We start from the raw sequence: 17,993 nt of genomic DNA on the forward strand, positions 1-17,993 counted from the left end.
CCGAGGGTCAGCGCCAAGGGAGCGCGCCACACTGCCCGAGGGTCAGCACCAAGGGAGTGCCACACTGATAGTTTTTAATGCCCTCTGTCATAAATGTAAAAATCCCACACCAGTTATTCAAAGAAGAAGAGGAGAGCTTTCTCTGGGTGTCTTGGAAAATATCTGTCTCAAAACCCATCACTTGATCCTTATCTCATTACCATTAATGGGATCTTGCTGTGCGCACATAGGCTGCCATGCCTCCTACATCACAGCAGTGACCACACTACACCAGTACCTCACTGGTTGCATCAAAATGCTCTGAACTTGTCAAATGAGCAGACTTTTCCAAATTTGATTACATGCTTATGCAAAAGAAGTTGGCGTAAACTCCAAAAGTTTGCAAGAGAATGATGAGCAAGTCCAGTTTGGTGCTTGATTGCAAACCCAGAATGTGAGCTCCGTCTACCCAGTAAAATGTGCACTACATGGTACAACATACATGTTAAGATCAGCCCTGTGTACACTGAAACTCACAATGTGGTTTGAATTAACTAAAACCAAAGGCAGACAGTGGCCAATGGTTATGTCTGAATCACTCTTCAACTAACCATCATCTACAGAAGATTATCATTTGGAGATTACATGTGAGAGACTATTTCTAATATTGAGAGTTTAAGAAAAAGGCCTAAAATAAGCTGCTGATCCATCTAAGTTTGGGAAGTGGGGGGCGGGGGGAAGGAGGAGAGGAGTGGGCAGGAACATTGGAAATGAAATGTTTCATCAAATAAATTCCAAAATTGAACACAGATGTTTTTCCAGACTCTTTAATTTTAATTCCATGACTTTGTTCTTTGGCAAACAACATGAGTTGGTCATAAAATGATTTTATTAAAAAGTTAAATCAAGATTATTTTAATTTGGAGAGAAAGAGAGACCAAGGGGTTGGGAGGAGGAAGGTGCTGAACAAAGTGATGGAGTAAACATCTCAGCCAGAGGTTGGAGCTGTACCTCTCCAGCCTTTGGAATGCAGTCTGTGTTTTAAGCTGATGGTACACAATCGAAGATCAGAATCCCTCACTTCCAGCAGCCAGGCTCCCAGCTGTAATGAAGTGGATCATCCCAAACAAACTGCCATCAAACCTCAACTCACAATTCAAACAACTGGCACTGAGTTAACAAACAATATGCTGCATTCAGATAGCATCTTTCATAGGAAAGCATTCCAGGTGCTTCAGCACAGAGTTACCAGTGTGTCATTTAAGGAGATAGGACCCCCTCAGCCGTATAAAGCTCAGTCAAACAGTTCCTTGACAAGACGAGGGGATGGATGGGGTACAAGACAATTCCAAAGCTGAGGTCTTCACCAGCTAAAGACATGTTCCCCCCTGCCCCCATCCCCCAATGGTGAAGAGAATTAAATGAAGGATGCACAAGATGTCAGGAACACACAGATTGGAGATCCTGTAACAACAATTCAGGAAGTTAGGGTGTAAACTAAAAAAACAGGACCTCTAGGGTAGTAACCTCAGGGTTATACCCCGTGCCACATGTTACTGATGCCTGGGACAGAGACACAGTACAATTGATCGTGTGGCTAAAAAGAGCTGGTGTAGCAGGGAGGACTTCAGATACGTGGATCATTGGGATCTCTTCCAGGGAAGGTGGGACTTGTAAAAGAAGGACAGGGTTTCACCCAAACAAAATATCCTGCCAGGCAGGTTTGATAGTGCCACTCAAGAGGGTTTAAACTTGTGTGACAGGGGGTGGGAACCAGAGCAGTAGGTCATTAAGTACAGACACTAGGGAAGAGCTGGAGTCTCAGACAAATATAGCTAAAAGACAGTGCAGTCAGGGAGAGGTTGCTGAGCTCTACAGAACCGGAGGTTGGGACTGTATTTGCTTCAACGTAAGAAGTATAACAGGTATGATGGACGAACTTAGAGCCAGGATTAATGCATGCAATTACGTTGTCCCTATCACAGAGACAGGATCCAGGATATTGATGTTTTAGAAGAGACAGAGGAGGAAGCAAAAGAGTTGGAGGAGTTGCATTGCTGGTTAGGGAGCAGATCACAGCTGTGTGGAAGGAGGACATCCTGGAGGGAATCTTGCAGCATGGCATTATGGGTAGAGCTCAGGAATAGGAAGAGATATGTAGTCAGATTCTGGAAAGATGTGAAAATAACAGGATTGTTGTGGTGCGTGATTTCAACTTCCCCCTCCGTTAGTGACTGGGACTGCCTTAACGCTAGGGCTTTGGATGGGGACCAATATGTTCGGTGTATCCAGGAGGGCTTTGTTTTGAAACAATACATGGATAGTCCAACAAAGGAGGGAGCCTTACTGGCCTGGTATTGAGAATGAACCCAGCCAAAAGTTTCAGCAGGCAGAGCATTTGGGAAGTGACCCTAATTCCGTAAGCTTTCAGATACTTATACATAAGGACAAGAGCGGACCTCGGACCTCGAAGGTGTTAAATTGGGGAGAGGTCAACTATAACCGAATTAGACAAGAATTGGAGAATGTGGATTGGGAGCTGTTTGAGGGCAAATCCACCTCTGACACATGGGAGCCTTTTAAAGACCAGTTGAGTAGAGTGCAGGACAGGCATATTCCTGTAAAAATGAAGGACAGGAATATCAGGGTTTGGGACCTAGGATGACAGAGAAAATTATCATACCTCTCCCACACCTCTGCCCTCACATCACCTCCCCGCAACAAAAACAAAAACAAAAACAAAGACAAAGAATCCCTCTTGTCCTCCCACCAACCTCCTCATTCAACATATCATTCTCCGCCACTTCCGATACCTGCAATCCGACCTCACAGCCAAAGAGATTTTTCCCTCCCCACCCTTATCTACTTTTCATAGGGACCGTTATCTCCGCAACTCCCTCGTCTGCTCCACACTCTCCACTAGCCCCCCACCACCCCCGGCACCTTTCCCTGCGACCGCCCCTACCCCTCCCCCCTCACCTCCATCCCAGGCCCAAGACAAACCTTCCACATCAGGCAGGATGACCAGAATTGTACACAGCATTCCAAATGTGGCCTTATCAATGTCTTGTACAGTTGTAACCTAACATCCCAACTCCTGTACTCAATGCTTCAACCAATGAAGGTTGGGTGTCTTGAAATGGATTAAGGTAGACAATACCCCAGGACCAGATGAGATCTATCCCAGGATAATGGGGGAAGTAAGGAAAGAAACAGCTGGGACATTAACAGATATCTTCATATCCTCTTTGGCCGCAGGCGAGGTTCCAGAGAACTGGAAAATAGCCAATTCTGTTCTTTTGTTTAAGGAGGGAGAGAGAGATAATCCAGGTAATTATAGGCCTGTGAGCCTGGTGTCAGTGGTGGGGAAACTGTTGGCGAAGATACTGAGAGACAGGATCTATCCACATTTGGAAGTGAGTGGACTTGTTAGCAAAAGGCAGCATGGATTTGGTGAGGGGAAGGCACTGGGTTTGTGGGGAGGTCATGTCTCATCAACTTGATTGAGTTTATTTTGAGGTGGTGACAAGTATGATTGATGAGGGAAGGGCAGTCGATATTGTCTACATGGACTTTAGTAAGGCATTTGATAAGGTATCTCATCGTCGGCTGCTACAACGTAGAATTTCATGGGATCTGGGGGATGGCAAGCTGGCTAGATGGATACAGAACTGGCCTGGTCATAGAAGGAGGATTAGAAGTGGAAGGTCACTTTTCAGAATGGAGATCTGTAACTGGTGGCGTTCCACAGGGATCAGTGTTGGGACCTTTGTTGTATATAACATACGTAAATGATCTGGAGGAAAATGTAGGTTAGCTGATTAGTAAGTTTGTGGGTGACACCAAAATTGTTAGAGATGCAGGTAGTGAGGAGGATTGTTAAAGGATACAGCAGGATATAGATAGTTTGCAGATTTGGGCAGGGAGATGTAAGATGGAGTTTAATCCAGGCAAGTGCAAGGTGATGCATTTTGGAAGATCAAATTTAGGTGCAAATTATACAATAAGTGGCAGAACCCTCAGGTGAATTGACATACAATGGGATCTGGGCGTACAGGTCCACAGAACCCTGAAAGTGGCAACACAGGTGGAGAAGGTGGTCAAGAAGGCACTGAGCTTGCTTGTCTTCATCAGCCGGGGAATCGAATATAAAAGTTCACAGGTCATGTTACAGCTGTAACAAACTTTAGTTAAGTCACATTTGGAATATTGCGTGCAGTTCTGGTTACCACACTACCAGAAGGATGTGGATGCTTTGGAGAGGGTGCAGAGAAAGTTTAATCAGGATGTTGCCTTGTCTGGGGAGTTTGAGTTATGAGGAGAGGTTGGATAAACTTGGATTGTTTTCACTAGAAAGATAGAGGCTGAGGGCGACCTGATGGATCTCTACAAAATTATGAGAGGCATAGATAGGGTGGATAGTCAGAGGCTTTTTTCCCAGGTGGAAATGTCAACGACAAGAGGGCACAGGCTCAAGGTGAGAGGGGGAAAGTTTGGGGGAGAAGTGCAGGGAAAATCTTTCACAGAGGGTGGTGGGTGCCTGGAACACACTGCCAGTGGGGTGCTGGAAGCAGGCATGTTAGCAATGTTTAAGGTGTATCTTGACAGACACACATACAGGAGGCGAACAGAGGGATAGAAACCACGTGTGGGCGATAAGTAGTGTGTCTAAATAAGGATCATTATTGGCACAGGCTTGGTGGGCTGAAGGGCCTGTTCCTGTGCTGTTTTGTTCTTTGGAGGGTTGTTGAAAGCTACAGAGTCTGTCACGAGCTCAGGCCATGGAGGGATCTGAACATTTAGATGAGATTTTTAAATTCTAAGCTGGCTATGTTTGGTTATCAGTACATATTGAAAGGTTCAAATAAGCCCCAAAAGAAAGTACCTACCTAGTAGCAGTTTCAAAGAAGAGTCACATTGGACTCAAAACATTAACTCTTTCTCTCTCCATAAATACTGCCAGATCTGATGAGTTTCTCCAGCACTTGACAATGTTGTTTTGGTCTCCCCATTTACATTCAATCGGGGCTGAACACAAATGGCAGTGGAAAAGCATTTTCCCAGAAGGAACGTATTACAGAAAAGTGGATTGTACAATACACCATTAACCAGCAAGCGCTACTGCCTGGAATCTGGGAGTGTTTGGCAACAGTTTCTAAATTCGTGGTTCCCAAATGGCAGCAGGATCAGCTCCAAACTGCGGTTCTGTTGCTTTGCAAGGTAATAAAAGCAAATCCGCACCTTAAAAGGAATCTAAGTAGCCACTTGCACAGCCTCCTGTTGGATCATCTGCCTCTGTGCCACCTACAGAGCTGCAGTAGGAACCAGGCACATTGCATAAAGTGTTTGAACGGGACTTTACACAAGGAGAGTTGGTGCAGTGGGACCGGGCTGGACCTGCTCCAGACAGAGTAGCAAAACCTTGCATCCATCCCTCAAAATGGTCCTCAGTCAGATTGGTGTGAGGGAGCAGGTGAGTGGATGGATGGATGGAGAGAGAGAGTGGGTGGGAGAGCAAGTCCAAATGTCTATAAACCAGGCGGTACCTTGTGTAGTCTTTCAGCTCCAACCAAACTATTGAATTCTCTCAATGGAATCTGAACCTACAATCTTCAGTACTTCCCACTGGGTGAGTGTGGGGGGTGGAGTGAATTCAGAGAATCTCCCAGACCAGTAAACTGCAATATCCTGCATTTCCCACTGCAAGGGTTTCAATTTGTCCAATATTGGAGCTGGGGAGAGAATCCACTCGAGACACAGAGACAGCAACACCCAGCTTCAGTCCCACCCAGAGAAAAACCTGTGTTCAAAACTCAGGTTCTCTCTATCTGGGAATTTTCAATTTTTAAGTTTGGTTCTCACTAATTTTATGTTGTTTGCTGTTTAGCCTCAATTTGTGAAGCAGCAGGATGTTAAACATCAAAATCTGGAATGCTAACTACATCACAGCCTCTCCCTGTCACTTCAAACAACTACACCTTATTTTAAAAGCTGCTAAACAAGCAACACCAACAATTAAATCTAGACAAAAAAAAAATACTTTATGAACAGAAACAGATGCTGAAACAAGGAGATCAAGTTGCTGTAGTGGACATTCAAACAAATTTGTCGGCTGGATCCAGGAGTAGGTCAGGGCTATCTGATTGGGATTTTAGGTTGTAAGTGTCCGTCTCTTTATGCTGACACAGTCTGTCTGTCTGTCTGACAGACAGAGACAGGCACCGGGGAGCTGAACAGAGGAATCCGGGGTAATAGTGTTCTTAATGACGTGGGGATAACAGGGAGATTAAAAAAACAGTGAAGTTAATCCAGAATTGGAGCCAAATTGTGTTACTTTCTGTACAAACGCAGTAGCACACGCACAGACTGGAAAATTGGGACTCGGTCTCTGGGCTGTCGGGAAGGAAAGACCCAAGAAGGTTCCGGAGAAGGAGGGGTTAGTGACGGGGGGAGTGTGGCAGGATACTTGGGAGGGGTTGCAGCAGATGGCGGGAGCTCACAGCCACCCGTCCTCTGCGCATGACCCTCACTCCCACACTGTCGGCTAAACTCAGACAACCACCATCTGCATTTATGTGGCACCGTAATGAGAAGTCCCAAAAGGTGCTTCACAGAAGGGTTGTCAAATAAACCCACAGGAGGAGATATTATAGACAGGTAACCTATAACTCAGTCCGAAGAGTGGGTTTGAAGAAGCATTTTATAATGAGAGAGAGAGAGACAGACAGACAGACAGACGCTGGGAGGGAATTACCAAGCTTATGGTTCTGGAATTTGGCAGTACAGCTGCCAGGACTGAAGGAGATAGGTTTCACGAAGCCGGTTGGAATTGGAGGCTGTACAAATGCAGAATGCTGAGGCACCAACGTCATGGAGGGATTTGAACTTGAGATGACTTTATTCAATTGACGCGGAGCAATTGTACTAAAACCATCCCACTTGGTGTGAACCTGGTCACCCGGTAAGGTATAATTAATTCAGGTTACTATAGATACACGCAAATATGTAATTAAACCAACCGCAGCACCATGAGGGCGATTTCAGAGGCTGATGACCGAGCAAAGCCTCTGGATTGTCACCGTTACTACCTGAAGAATAAGCCTTTACTGTGGTCTCAAAGATATTAAAATCCAGGAGCCAACAGCCACCAAAGTAGATGAATAATATCACATTAAAGTGAGAGAGAACAAAAATATTTTAAAAAGTGAGAAACAATAAAAACAGTCATTTTCCAGGACAAAAGAATCCATTATTCACATTTCCATTGGCAGAAGCAGCCAGTTAATCCTGTAATGCATCACAGTAGGAACCGAAACGCCAACAAAAACTCTGACATAGACACACAGTTTCTGGGTGGGATCATCACAACCTCCAAACTGACTACACCAGCCCCCTTGGTTAAAGAGTAAAGAGGGGCACTGACTGTCCTTCATATCACTCAGCAACAGGTACATCCAATTCCAGACATTATCCAACATTGAAGAGGCTCTGCAAGGTCACAACACTGTTCTAGAATGACACAGATATCACCACTCAGTTGCAGCAGTGTGCACCATCTACATGTTCACCAAGGCTCCTTAGGCAGCACCTTCCAAACCCATAACCACCACCATCTGGAAGGACAAGGGCCAAAGATGCATGGGAACACCACCCCCTGCAAGTTCCCCTCTGAGTCACCCACCATCCTGAATGGAAAATATAATCGCTGTTCCTTCACGGTCACTGGATCAAAATCCTGGAACTCCCTACCCAAGGGCATTGTGGCTCTACCTACAGCACATGGGACTGTAATGGTTCAAGAAGGCAGCTCACCACCTTCAAATCACCACAAAAAAATTAAAAAGTGTCCAAGTTCAGCAGCTAAAAGGGAAAACAAATAGAATGTTAACATTTATTTCAAAGGGAGGTTTTCCAAATTTATACAAGGCCACAGTTGGAACACTGAACAGTTTTGGGCCCCTTATCTAAGGGGAAGTAGACTAACACTGGGACAGTCTAGAGAAGGCTCACTCAGCTGATCCCAGGCATGGAGGGACAGATTTCCTGATGGGAAGTTGAGTAGGCTGGGCCTGTACTCACTGGAGTTTAGGAAAATGGGAGATGACCTTATTGAAACCTATATATTGTTAGGGAGGGGGTTGGTAGGATAAGGGTTGTTTGTTTGCCCTTGGCAGGGGGGGGGGGGCGGTGTCTAGGACCAGAGAGAATAATCCCAGAGTAAGGAGTCACACATTTAAGATAAAAGACGAGGAGGAACTTCTTCCCTGAGAGGAGTGAATCTATGGTTTTTTTTGAACTGCAAGGGGCTGTCGAGGCTGAGTTATTAAATATATTGAAGGTTGAAATAGACAGATTTTTAAATCTGTAAGGGAATCAAGGGTTATGGGGAAACGGCAGGAAAGTGGAGTCGAGAATGATCAGATCACCTGTGATCTCATTAAACCACAGAGCAGACTCGATGGGCTGAATAGCCTACTTCTGTTCCTCCACCTTACAGTCTTCTCCAGGGGAACTGAACGATGAACAATCAGTGCTGGCCTGTCAACCATGTTTATAACCCATCCGAGTCTTTTTATAAGTTTGTTATGTTGTTGACATGAAATTAGCCCCAACTTTGTATCACTTTAACACATGGCTAGCTAGTCCTTTAGGACAATGTCCCTCAACACTGACTCTCCCATGGCCCAGTCTCCGCCCTGACCCAGTCCCACATTCCCACCCCCGGCAACCAGGCCCCTTTCCTATCCCAGGCTGGAAGCATTTACCCCATCCACAGCCACACCCCTCCCCTCCCCTCCTCTGGCCTGAACCCCTTACCCTCATGTCTCTCTCTCTCTCTCTCTCTCTTCCCCCTCCCCCTACTCTCCCCTACACCCATCCCTGCTCCTTTACCCCCTTGCTGCCTCCTGCAGCCCAGGTCCTACCTGGTGTCGAATGGCTCTGAAGCTCGGAATGTCAAGTTGGGTGATTTGACTCTGAAACAGAACATTCAGGATCAGTCAAAAGGTAAGGACATGAAAGGGGAACAGAATCGTGTCACTGACAAAGACGGCTCATTTCACATTCTGCTCCTCCAAATCATTCTGCCGATCAAACACAAATTCCCAATTCCCAATTCCCGCCTCATAACCAGATGTCGCTAACTCTGTTTGCTTCCTGCCTCAGGCCAGAACCTCTCAGTTTTCACAGCCTTTGGCCAACCTTTCTTTGATTGCTCTGTCAGATTTCCCAGGGCATACTGGGAATATGCAGCAGGATTGGCAGCATTGGCTGGGGCTGGAGAGCAAACGGGAGAGAGAGGGGTAAAGGTTGTTGACGTCACACTGCTTTGCAAACCAGCCATCCAGCCCACTGAGCTGGACTGTCCCTCTACGGGAATATGAAGGGCAAGTAGTTGAGACCAACTCGACTGCCCTTCAAAAGTGCCAGCACAGAACTGATGGGTCAAATGGCGTCCTTCAGTGCTGCACTATTTTATGATGCTACGGTGGGACCGTCGCAGTCAAAGGTTTATACACCTGCTAATAAATACTGACAAGACCACAGCAAGTATAACCAGAGCCACAGATAAAAATGTAGTCTTAAAATGAAAAATCGCACCGGTCTGAGTTACAAGCTGGCATGACCTGTCACCATGAACAAGTCTCAAATCACCAAACTGTGTGAGGTTTTTGAAGGTAAAAATCACAAACCATTAACTTTCTCCTCTGCGTGCACAGAGTCAGCAACTGCTGATGGTTTTGTGAAATGGTTAAGGCATGGTCCAAAAATTGTGGAGATGTTTAAGACTGATATCAATGTAGAACTGACCAAAGAATTCACTCAAATTCCATGCATGCTGCTCAGAAACCAAAGATGTTCCTTCCCTTCCGTCCCTGCAGGATTGAGTTAACCTAAAGAAATGATGGACGTGTGAATGGAGTACCTGACACAGGCTGACACTCTGATGCAGTACTGAGGGAATGCTGCACAGTAGCCAATAAACTCACTCACTCCTTCATTCAAGAAAGTCTGGTTTATTTGGCATCTTTCAAATTATAAAAGGTATTTGGGCTTGAACAAAAGGTATCCACAAGGGAAGGGGTTCTATTGTACATTAACCTTGTTGCAATGATTGGACAGAAAAGTAGAGCAGAGAAAAGTAGAGTTCATTTTCTGAAGAAGGGTCTAGGCCCGAAACGTCAGCCTTCCTGCTCCTCTGATGCTGCTTGGCCTGCTGTGTTCATCCAGCTCTACACCTTGTTATCTCAGACTCTCCGGCATCTGCAGTTCCTTCTATCTCTAAAAAATAAAAAAAGGGGAACAGCTCATCCCTCCTCACCTGGGATTTAACTATTTGGGAGGTATCTTGTCTAGAAACTGTGAGACTCTCACCTCTTTACAATAGATGCTGCCTGGCACTGTGCGAATGTCACTTGCCACTTGTCAGCCCAAACCTGGATATTGTCCAGATCTTGCTGCATTTTAACATGGACTCCATCTAACATGGAGTATCTAAGGAGTTGCGAATGGTGCTGAACATTGTGCAATCATCGGCGAACATCCCCACTTCTGACCTTGTGATGGAGGGAAGGTCATTGATGAAGCAGCTGAAGATGGTTGGGCCGAGGGCACTACCCTGAGGAACTCCTGCAGAGATGTCCTGGAGCTGAGATGACTGACCTCCCACAACCACGACCACCTTCAATGGCAGTCAATACACCCTGAAGCTGTGGAAGGTGCTACAGAAATCCAAACTCAAGCTCAATGACAAAGTTAAACATTTGTAAAAACCGTCATCCAAAAAACTGGGTGGGTTTCCCCAATGGGGCTCTGAAGCCATTCTTCTTCACTCCCTTTGTACAACAGATCCCTTCAGTCAGGAAAAGCTTGCCCCAATCCTGCCACCTCCCTCCAACTGTCCTGTGTCTGGCTCCTGCCTACTCTTCAGCATCTTGTTAGTGAGAGTTTGGTGGATACCTTGTGAGCTCTGTGCCTGTGGGGGGGACTCACTGCATGTGATCCTGACCCACTCAGGCATCCACAGGAATGTCCACGACAGAGCTCACTGGATGTTGGGCACCTTTCCCTCCTGATCAGACGGCAAAGCTCATTTGAAATGAGCGATAGCTGGCTCAGGGCACAAATTCAGAATAAAATTACCAATCCATTGCCCCCACAACACTCAACACAACCTCTGGGGGAAATTGAGGCACCAAACTTCAAATTCATTCTTTGCAATTTGACTATCTCACAGCTCATGGCTCCAGGCTCCATTATAAAATCAAGGCCCACAATTTACTGACCTCTACCTGTCCCACCTCCATTCTTCTTCCCTCCTCATGTTCTACTCACCGCAAATTCTTCTGGAGTCACCATGAGAATGTCAAATACCACAGCATCAAAGTTGAGGTCACAGGACCCTCTCTGCGAGGAGGTAGCAGCTGGATTCTGCAGAAAGAGGCAAAATCTCAACTCGGAAACAGACTGTGACTCAGCAGGAGATATTTTGGTCAGTAACATTGATGGCTTTGACGCTAAGTGCGGCTCAGTTCACTCACACGCCCAGGCTTGGGTACATTTTCAACTTCCCTGAACTTCTAATGAACATTAGTCATTGTTTTTAAAATGTAGGATACGCAGCCATTAATGCACAGCAAGATCCCACAGTGTTTTCGGATGTTGCTGGAGGGATCCTTAGCCAGGATACTGGGGGCTACCCACACGCAGCTCCTGACCCACCTCTTTCACACAGGCCTAAGCAGCAGAGAAGAACAAGGCGAGAGGGTTGCACAGTAACTCCTTCTCAAGTACCTTCTTGCTCATTTGAAATGAACCTGCTCAGAACCTCAGACAGGAAATTAGAGTCTTACATCCCAGGTGTAGGCCACAGAGTCCATGGTGCCTCTGCTGGAGTTATTTGCAGGAGTTATTGTCTCCATATCCCCGCTTCGATTTCACCACGTCAGGAGCACCTGTCCAAATCCCTTTCCTCCACTTGCAGCATTCTCAATCCCAACTCCCAGCAAAAACACTCAACTCCTCTCAAGATCTATCACCAATCACTTGGAATCCAAGAGCGTTGGTCATTGACCCTCAATGGGTAACAGATTCACTTCCTCTGTCAAAACTTGGGAAAAATGTCCATAAGGTGCTCACTTATTAACCTTCCCTGACCCTTCTTCACCTTTACCTTTCCACCCTCTTCTCATGCCTTACGTGTTGGTAACACAAGGCCTTTAAGCCTATCCCAGGGTTTCTTAAGTTTATTGCAGCCTCTTTAGGAGGGTTCTTCATTTGTCTATCAGCACAGAGGAGTGTGTTCTGCTACCACCCTCTGTCCAACATAGGAATTTCACCAGATAAAACAAAAAAAATCTGAAAGAACAGTGGATGCTGGAAATCTAAAACAAATACAGAAATTGCTGGAAAATCTCAGCAGGTTCTGGCAGCATCTGTGGAGAGAAATCAGAGTTAACGTCTCGGGGTCCAGTGACTCTTCTTCACAACCTCATCACCTCAGGTGACCTCCCACCCACGGCCTCCAACCTCATCGTTCCCCAACCCCGCACCGCCCACTTCCATCTCCTCCCCAAAATCCACAAACCTGAATGCCCTGGTCGACCCATTGTCTCCGCTTGCGCCTGCCCCACTGAGCTTATCTCCAACTATCTGAACTCCATTTTCTCCCCCTTGGTCCAGGAACTCCCTACCTATGTCCGTGACACCACCCATGCCCTCCACCTCCTCCAGAACTTCCAATTCCCCGGTCCCCAACACCTCATCTTTACCATGGACGTCCAGTCCCTCTACACCTGCATTCCCCATGCAGATGGCCTTAAGGCCCTCCGCTTCTTCCTGTCCCGCAGGCCCGACCAGTCCCCCTCCTCATCCGCTTAGCCGAACTCGTCCTCACCCTCAACAACTTCTCTTTCAATTCCTCCCACTTCCTACAGACAAAGGGGGTGGCCATGGGTACCCGCATGGGCCCAAGCTATGCCTGCCTCTTTGTAGGTTACGTGGAACAATCCCTCTTCTGTACCTACACCGGCCCTAAACCCCACCTCTTCCTCCGTTACATTGATGACTGTATTGGCGCCGCCTCGTGCTCCCACGAGGAGCTCAAACAGTTCATCCACTTCACCAACACCTTCCTCCCCAACTTTAAGTTTACCTGGACCATCTCTAATACCTCTCTCACCTTCCCGAACCTCTCTGTTTCCATCTCGGGCAACCACCCAGAAACCGATATTCATTTCAAGCCCACCGACTCCCACAGCTACCTAGAATACACCTCCTCCCACCCACCTTTCTACAAAAATGCCATCCCCTATTCCCAATTCCTTCGCCTCTGCCGCATCTGCTCCCAGAATGAGGCATTCCACTCCCGTACATCTCAGATGTCCTCGTTTTTCAAGGACCACAACATCCCCCCCATCAGCGGTCGAGAATGTCCTCCACCGTGTCTCCCACATTTCCCACAACTCATCCCTCACACCCCGTCCGCGCAATAACAACCAAAACAGAACCCCCCTCGTCCTCACGTACCACCCCACCAACCTCCGGATCCAATGCATCATCCTCCGACACTTCCGCCATCTGCAATCCGACCCCACCACCAAAGACATCTTTCCCTCCCCACCTTTATCTGCTTTCCGGAGGGACCACTCTCTCCGAGACTCCCTTGTCCGCTCCACACTCCCCTCCAGCCCCACCACACCCGGCACTTTTCCCTGCAACTGCAGGAAGTGCTACACCTGCCCCCACACCTCCTCCCTCACCCCCATCCCAGGCCCCAAGAAGACTTTTCACATCAAGCAGATGTTCACCTGCACATCTGCCAATGTGGTATACTGCATCCGCTGTTCCTGTTGTGGCCTCCTCTACATCAGGGAAACCAAGTGGAGGCTTGGGGACCGCTTTGCAGAACACCTACGCTTGGTTCGCAATAAATAACTGCACCTCCTAGTCGCGAACCATTTCAACTCCCCCTCCCATTCCTCAGACGACATGTCCAACCTGGGCTTCCTGCAGTGCCACAACGATGCCATCTGAAGGTTGCAGGAACAGCACCTCATATTCCGCTTGGGAACCCTGCAGCCCAATGGTATCAATGTGGATTTCACAAGCCTCAAAATCTCCCCTCCCCCTACCGCATCCCAAAACCAGCCCAGCTCGTCCCTGCCTCCCTAACCTGTTCTTCCTCCCACCTATCCCCTCCTCCCACCTCAAGCCACACCCCCATCTCCTACCTACTAACTTCATCCCTCCCCCTTGACCTGTCCATCCTATCTCCTCCCTACCTCCCCACCTACACTCACCTTTACTGGCTCCATCCCCGCCTCTTTAACCTGTCTGTTTCCTCTCCACCTATCCTCTCCTCTATCCGCCTCCCCCTCTCTTCCTAGTTATTTCAGAACCCCCTTCCCCTCCCCCATTTCTGAAGAAGTGTCTAGGCCCGAAACGTCAGCCTCTCTGGTCCCCTGATGCTGCTTGGCCTGCTGTGTTCATCCAGCCCTGCACTTTGTTATCTCAGATTCTCCAGCATCTGCAGTTCCTACTATCTCTTCTTCAGAACTGATGGTTTTTATACGTGGGGTGGGGTGGCGTGGGGTGGGGTGGGGGCAGAGTAAACAATAGGTGGAAATGGAGCCCAAAGAGAAATAAAAACAGTTGAACAAAGGAGTGGTTGAAGGTCAGCCTGGGGGAATGAAAAACTGCTAATGGAGTCTTCAGTAGTTGACAGTGGGTTGTGTGGTAGCAACCCATGTGATGACAAGGCCTGGTGTGTGGTTGTGGGGGAAAGCATGGGGAAAGGTAATTGAGCCCTAGAACTGTTGAACTCGATGTGAGTCCAGAGCGCTGCAGGGTTCCCAAGCAGAAAATGAGGTGCTGTTCTTCCAGCTTGCACTGAGCTTCGCTGGAGCACTGCAGCAAGACTGAGGCGAGATGTTGGCCAGGGAGCAATGTGGTGTATTGAAGTGGCAAGCAACTAGATGCACAGGCTCTTTTTTGCAGAAGGAACATAGGTGTTCTGTGAAGCAGTTACCCAGTCTGCACTTTGTTTCCCCAATGTACAGGAAACCAAATTGTGAGCAGCAAATACATTAGACTAGATTGAGTGAAATGCAGGTAAAGCACTGCTTCACCTGGAAAGTGCGTTGTGGCCGTGGATGGGGAAGAGGGAAGAACTAAATGGGCTGGTGTTACACCTTCTGCAATTGCAGGGGAAGGTGCCATGAGGCTGTAGGGACATGTTGGGAGTGAAGGAAGTGTGAATCAGGATGTCCTGGAGGGAATGTTCCTTACAGAGGTCTGAAAAGAGAGCAGAGGAGAATATGTATCTAGTGGTGACATCTTGTTGGAGGTGATGGAAATGGCAGCTAATGATCCTCTGGATGTGGATGCTGGTGGAATTTCACTAAATCATGCTTTTAATGAAATCCAGAGACCCTCAAAAGCCAGGGTCTGATCTCCCACCCCTTCAAACTTAAACCTCAACATGAGAAAAACTGAATTAACATCACAAGTTTAACATGAACCTCAAATAGTGAAAAGCTTTAATCCCATGTAATAATTTAAACCCCTCTCCTCCAAATCTTTTGTTAAAGAGACAAACAATATCGTCACCCCTTCATACTTTAATCATACAGCTCACTTAATCAGAATCACAGAGCAAATACAGACTCCGACACAAATCAGTATTGCCCTTCCTTGCTATCACCTCTGGCCCTTGCCCTTCCTAAACTACAAAAGAAACACAACCTAACCCTTTCTTGGTACCCACATAATGCAGCAAGCTTGTAGATGAGCCCTCAGTACACAGGATTCTGACTGAACTACAAAGGTGGTCAGGTACCCAGTAGGGCATTCTCTAGCCTTTAATCCCAGTCGTTGGAAGCACCATCATTAACATCCCAGAGGCCTGGTCTTAGCTCTCTACCGGGAGGTGAGGATAAAAGGTCTTACCGGTTTGTATTTCCCATCTGGGGTCAGTAAAACTCTCATCTCAGCCAGGTCATGGGTTCAAGCTTCACCACAGGACATACACACAATGTGTAATTAATGCAATATCAATGTTGTGTTCCAGATGTGAGGTTATTAAGGGTCCTGTGGTAACATTCAAAAGAAACAGAGGCACTTTGTTTTGTAAAGGGGCAGGGGGAGTAGTGCTGTGGAGACGTTCTGAAGTCTATATTCACCCTCACATACTCCAACAAATAAAAGTCATGAAATAACTGAACTGTACTGCCTGTGGGATCTTGCTGTGCGTAAAGTGACTGCTGCATTTCTCAGAATTCCAGCAGTGAACATTTTAAGAGGTGTTGCAGAGGATGTGGAAAGTGCTAGTTAAATGCAAGCTCTTCACCTGCAGGTCCCAGCACAGCCTGAACATAGGAAGCTGGAAGGAGAACTCATTAACTGCATTTACTCTGAAATGACTTTAGCTAAAATTAAAATTCCATCTCAAAGTGACATTCACATCCTGCTGTGTCAGTGCGTCAATATACCTCATGATATTCTCTCTGTATTCGGGTACGTGACCAGAGGCTACAACGGTAGACTGAGGCTGGGACACAGCACATTCCTACCTCAAGGCCACGATCTGACTCAATGTCACTGTGCACGTCTTCAGCCACTTCCATAGCAACAGCTGGTAGCTCTTCAACCTTGGGTCACCCAGATTCCTTAAATGGGTCAAATTCTGTAAAAGATGAAATGGAAATAATGAATTTCAGGTTTCACCTTTGGAGATTGGCTCATTTAATGGAATCCATCCAATAAAGTAACTGTGCAAGGGATGAAGGTTGCAAACAGGAACCTGACAATCCTATTCTAATCATTTTCCTTCCACGCTCACTCCTGCCAAATACCAGTTATTACAAAAAAGAAATAAAAAGTAAACAACTTATATACATGCATGACCATTAGAGCAAAACATCCCAAGACATTTTACAGCAGCATGACATGGCAGTGAGCCAGATAAAGATAAAAGGATAAATGTTTATGATGAACTCAAAGGAAGAAAGAGAGGTAGAGAGATGAAGAGGTGAGGTGAGGTGAAGCAAAGCCAGAGTTCAGAGCCTCTGCAGCTAAAATCCATGACCAGTGATGGAAGGGCAATGGAATTAGAGAGAGGGAGAGATAATGGAAGGCTCCAGAGATAGGGAGGGGCAAAGCACATCTCACACCTGGCTAATGCAATGGTATTGAGTAATTGTTCACCCTCTTCCTAAACATGCACTGACATTATAATTCACCACATTCCCCTTTTGTACACCTCTGTTACCTCCACTCTCAAACGTACATAAATTTAACAATCCACATTTACATTGTGGGGCTCCATAGAACTTCCTTAACAGGTATTCCAAAAGTAAATTACTTCCCCAAACGAGCACCATCCATCCAGAAATCTCACTTAATTAAAACTCCATCAAATTATTTCAAGTTGTAGAATCTCATTCTCGTTGCCTCTCTCCTAGGTAAGTAAATTTGAGGATCTGCAATAAGCTGTCCCACCAATCACAGAGCTGAGTCCAGCATCAGTAACAGCCATACACACTTCCTGAGACAAGCTTCAACAAGATTAACAAACAGTATGATACTATACAGCACACAGGGAATGTTCAGGAGATGGAGATAAACCCTCAGCACCCAGACCTGGTCAGTCTCAAGCAAAGCCAGAGCAGAGCAGTGAAGCTCCTGGTCGGTAGTGACCAGTCCAGTACAGGATTGGTGCCTCTGTTACTGGGCAGGTTACAATGACCAGAAACACAGCCGCTCCGCGGGTTCATACTTTAAAACAGACCGAGTCGCAGAGACGCGCTCCCGGTGGTGCTTGTCCGCGCACGCGCACCCATCGGGGCCGCGCCTCAGGGGAGCAATTAAAGGTGCGCACCGGTAAGAAATCTCAGCTGAAGATCCCCCACCCCCCGGGGGCTGTGTGTGCTGCTCAGGCTCAGGGACACGGTGAATGTGCTCGTACACAGGCTCAGGGACACGGTGAATGTGCTCGTACACAGGCTCAGGGACAC

At 47.0% G+C, this 17,993-nt stretch overlaps 1 protein-coding gene across 4 annotated transcripts in view; it reads right to left on the reverse strand.

Annotated features, from left to right (window-relative positions):
- LOC125487262 (ras-specific guanine nucleotide-releasing factor RalGPS1-like) overlaps positions 1–17,726 on the reverse strand; it is a 45,690-nt gene extending 27,964 nt beyond the window's left edge. The window contains exons 1-4 of one of the 4 annotated variants that reach the window (XM_048618067.1): positions 17,620–17,726; positions 16,551–16,663; positions 11,314–11,409; positions 8,904–8,954 (exon numbers count right to left, since the gene is read on the reverse strand). In XM_048618067.1, coding sequence (XP_048474024.1) covers positions 8,904–8,954; positions 11,314–11,409; positions 16,551–16,604 — 201 coding nt within the window. In that variant the 5' untranslated portion in view covers positions 16,605–16,663; positions 17,620–17,726. Of the gene's footprint in view, positions 1–8,903; positions 8,955–11,313; positions 11,410–16,550; positions 16,664–17,150; positions 17,230–17,266; positions 17,341–17,619 lie in introns of those variants that run through there. The other 3 variants (XM_048618071.1, XM_048618070.1, XM_048618068.1) reach the window with 3 other exon arrangements.
- Positions 17,727–17,993: the final 267 nt, after the last annotated feature.

This window comes from Rhincodon typus, chromosome 38 (assembly GCF_021869965.1).
Source record: "Rhincodon typus isolate 14 chromosome 38, sRhiTyp1.1, whole genome shotgun sequence".
Taxonomy (NCBI): Eukaryota; Metazoa; Chordata; class Chondrichthyes; order Orectolobiformes; family Rhincodontidae; genus Rhincodon; species Rhincodon typus.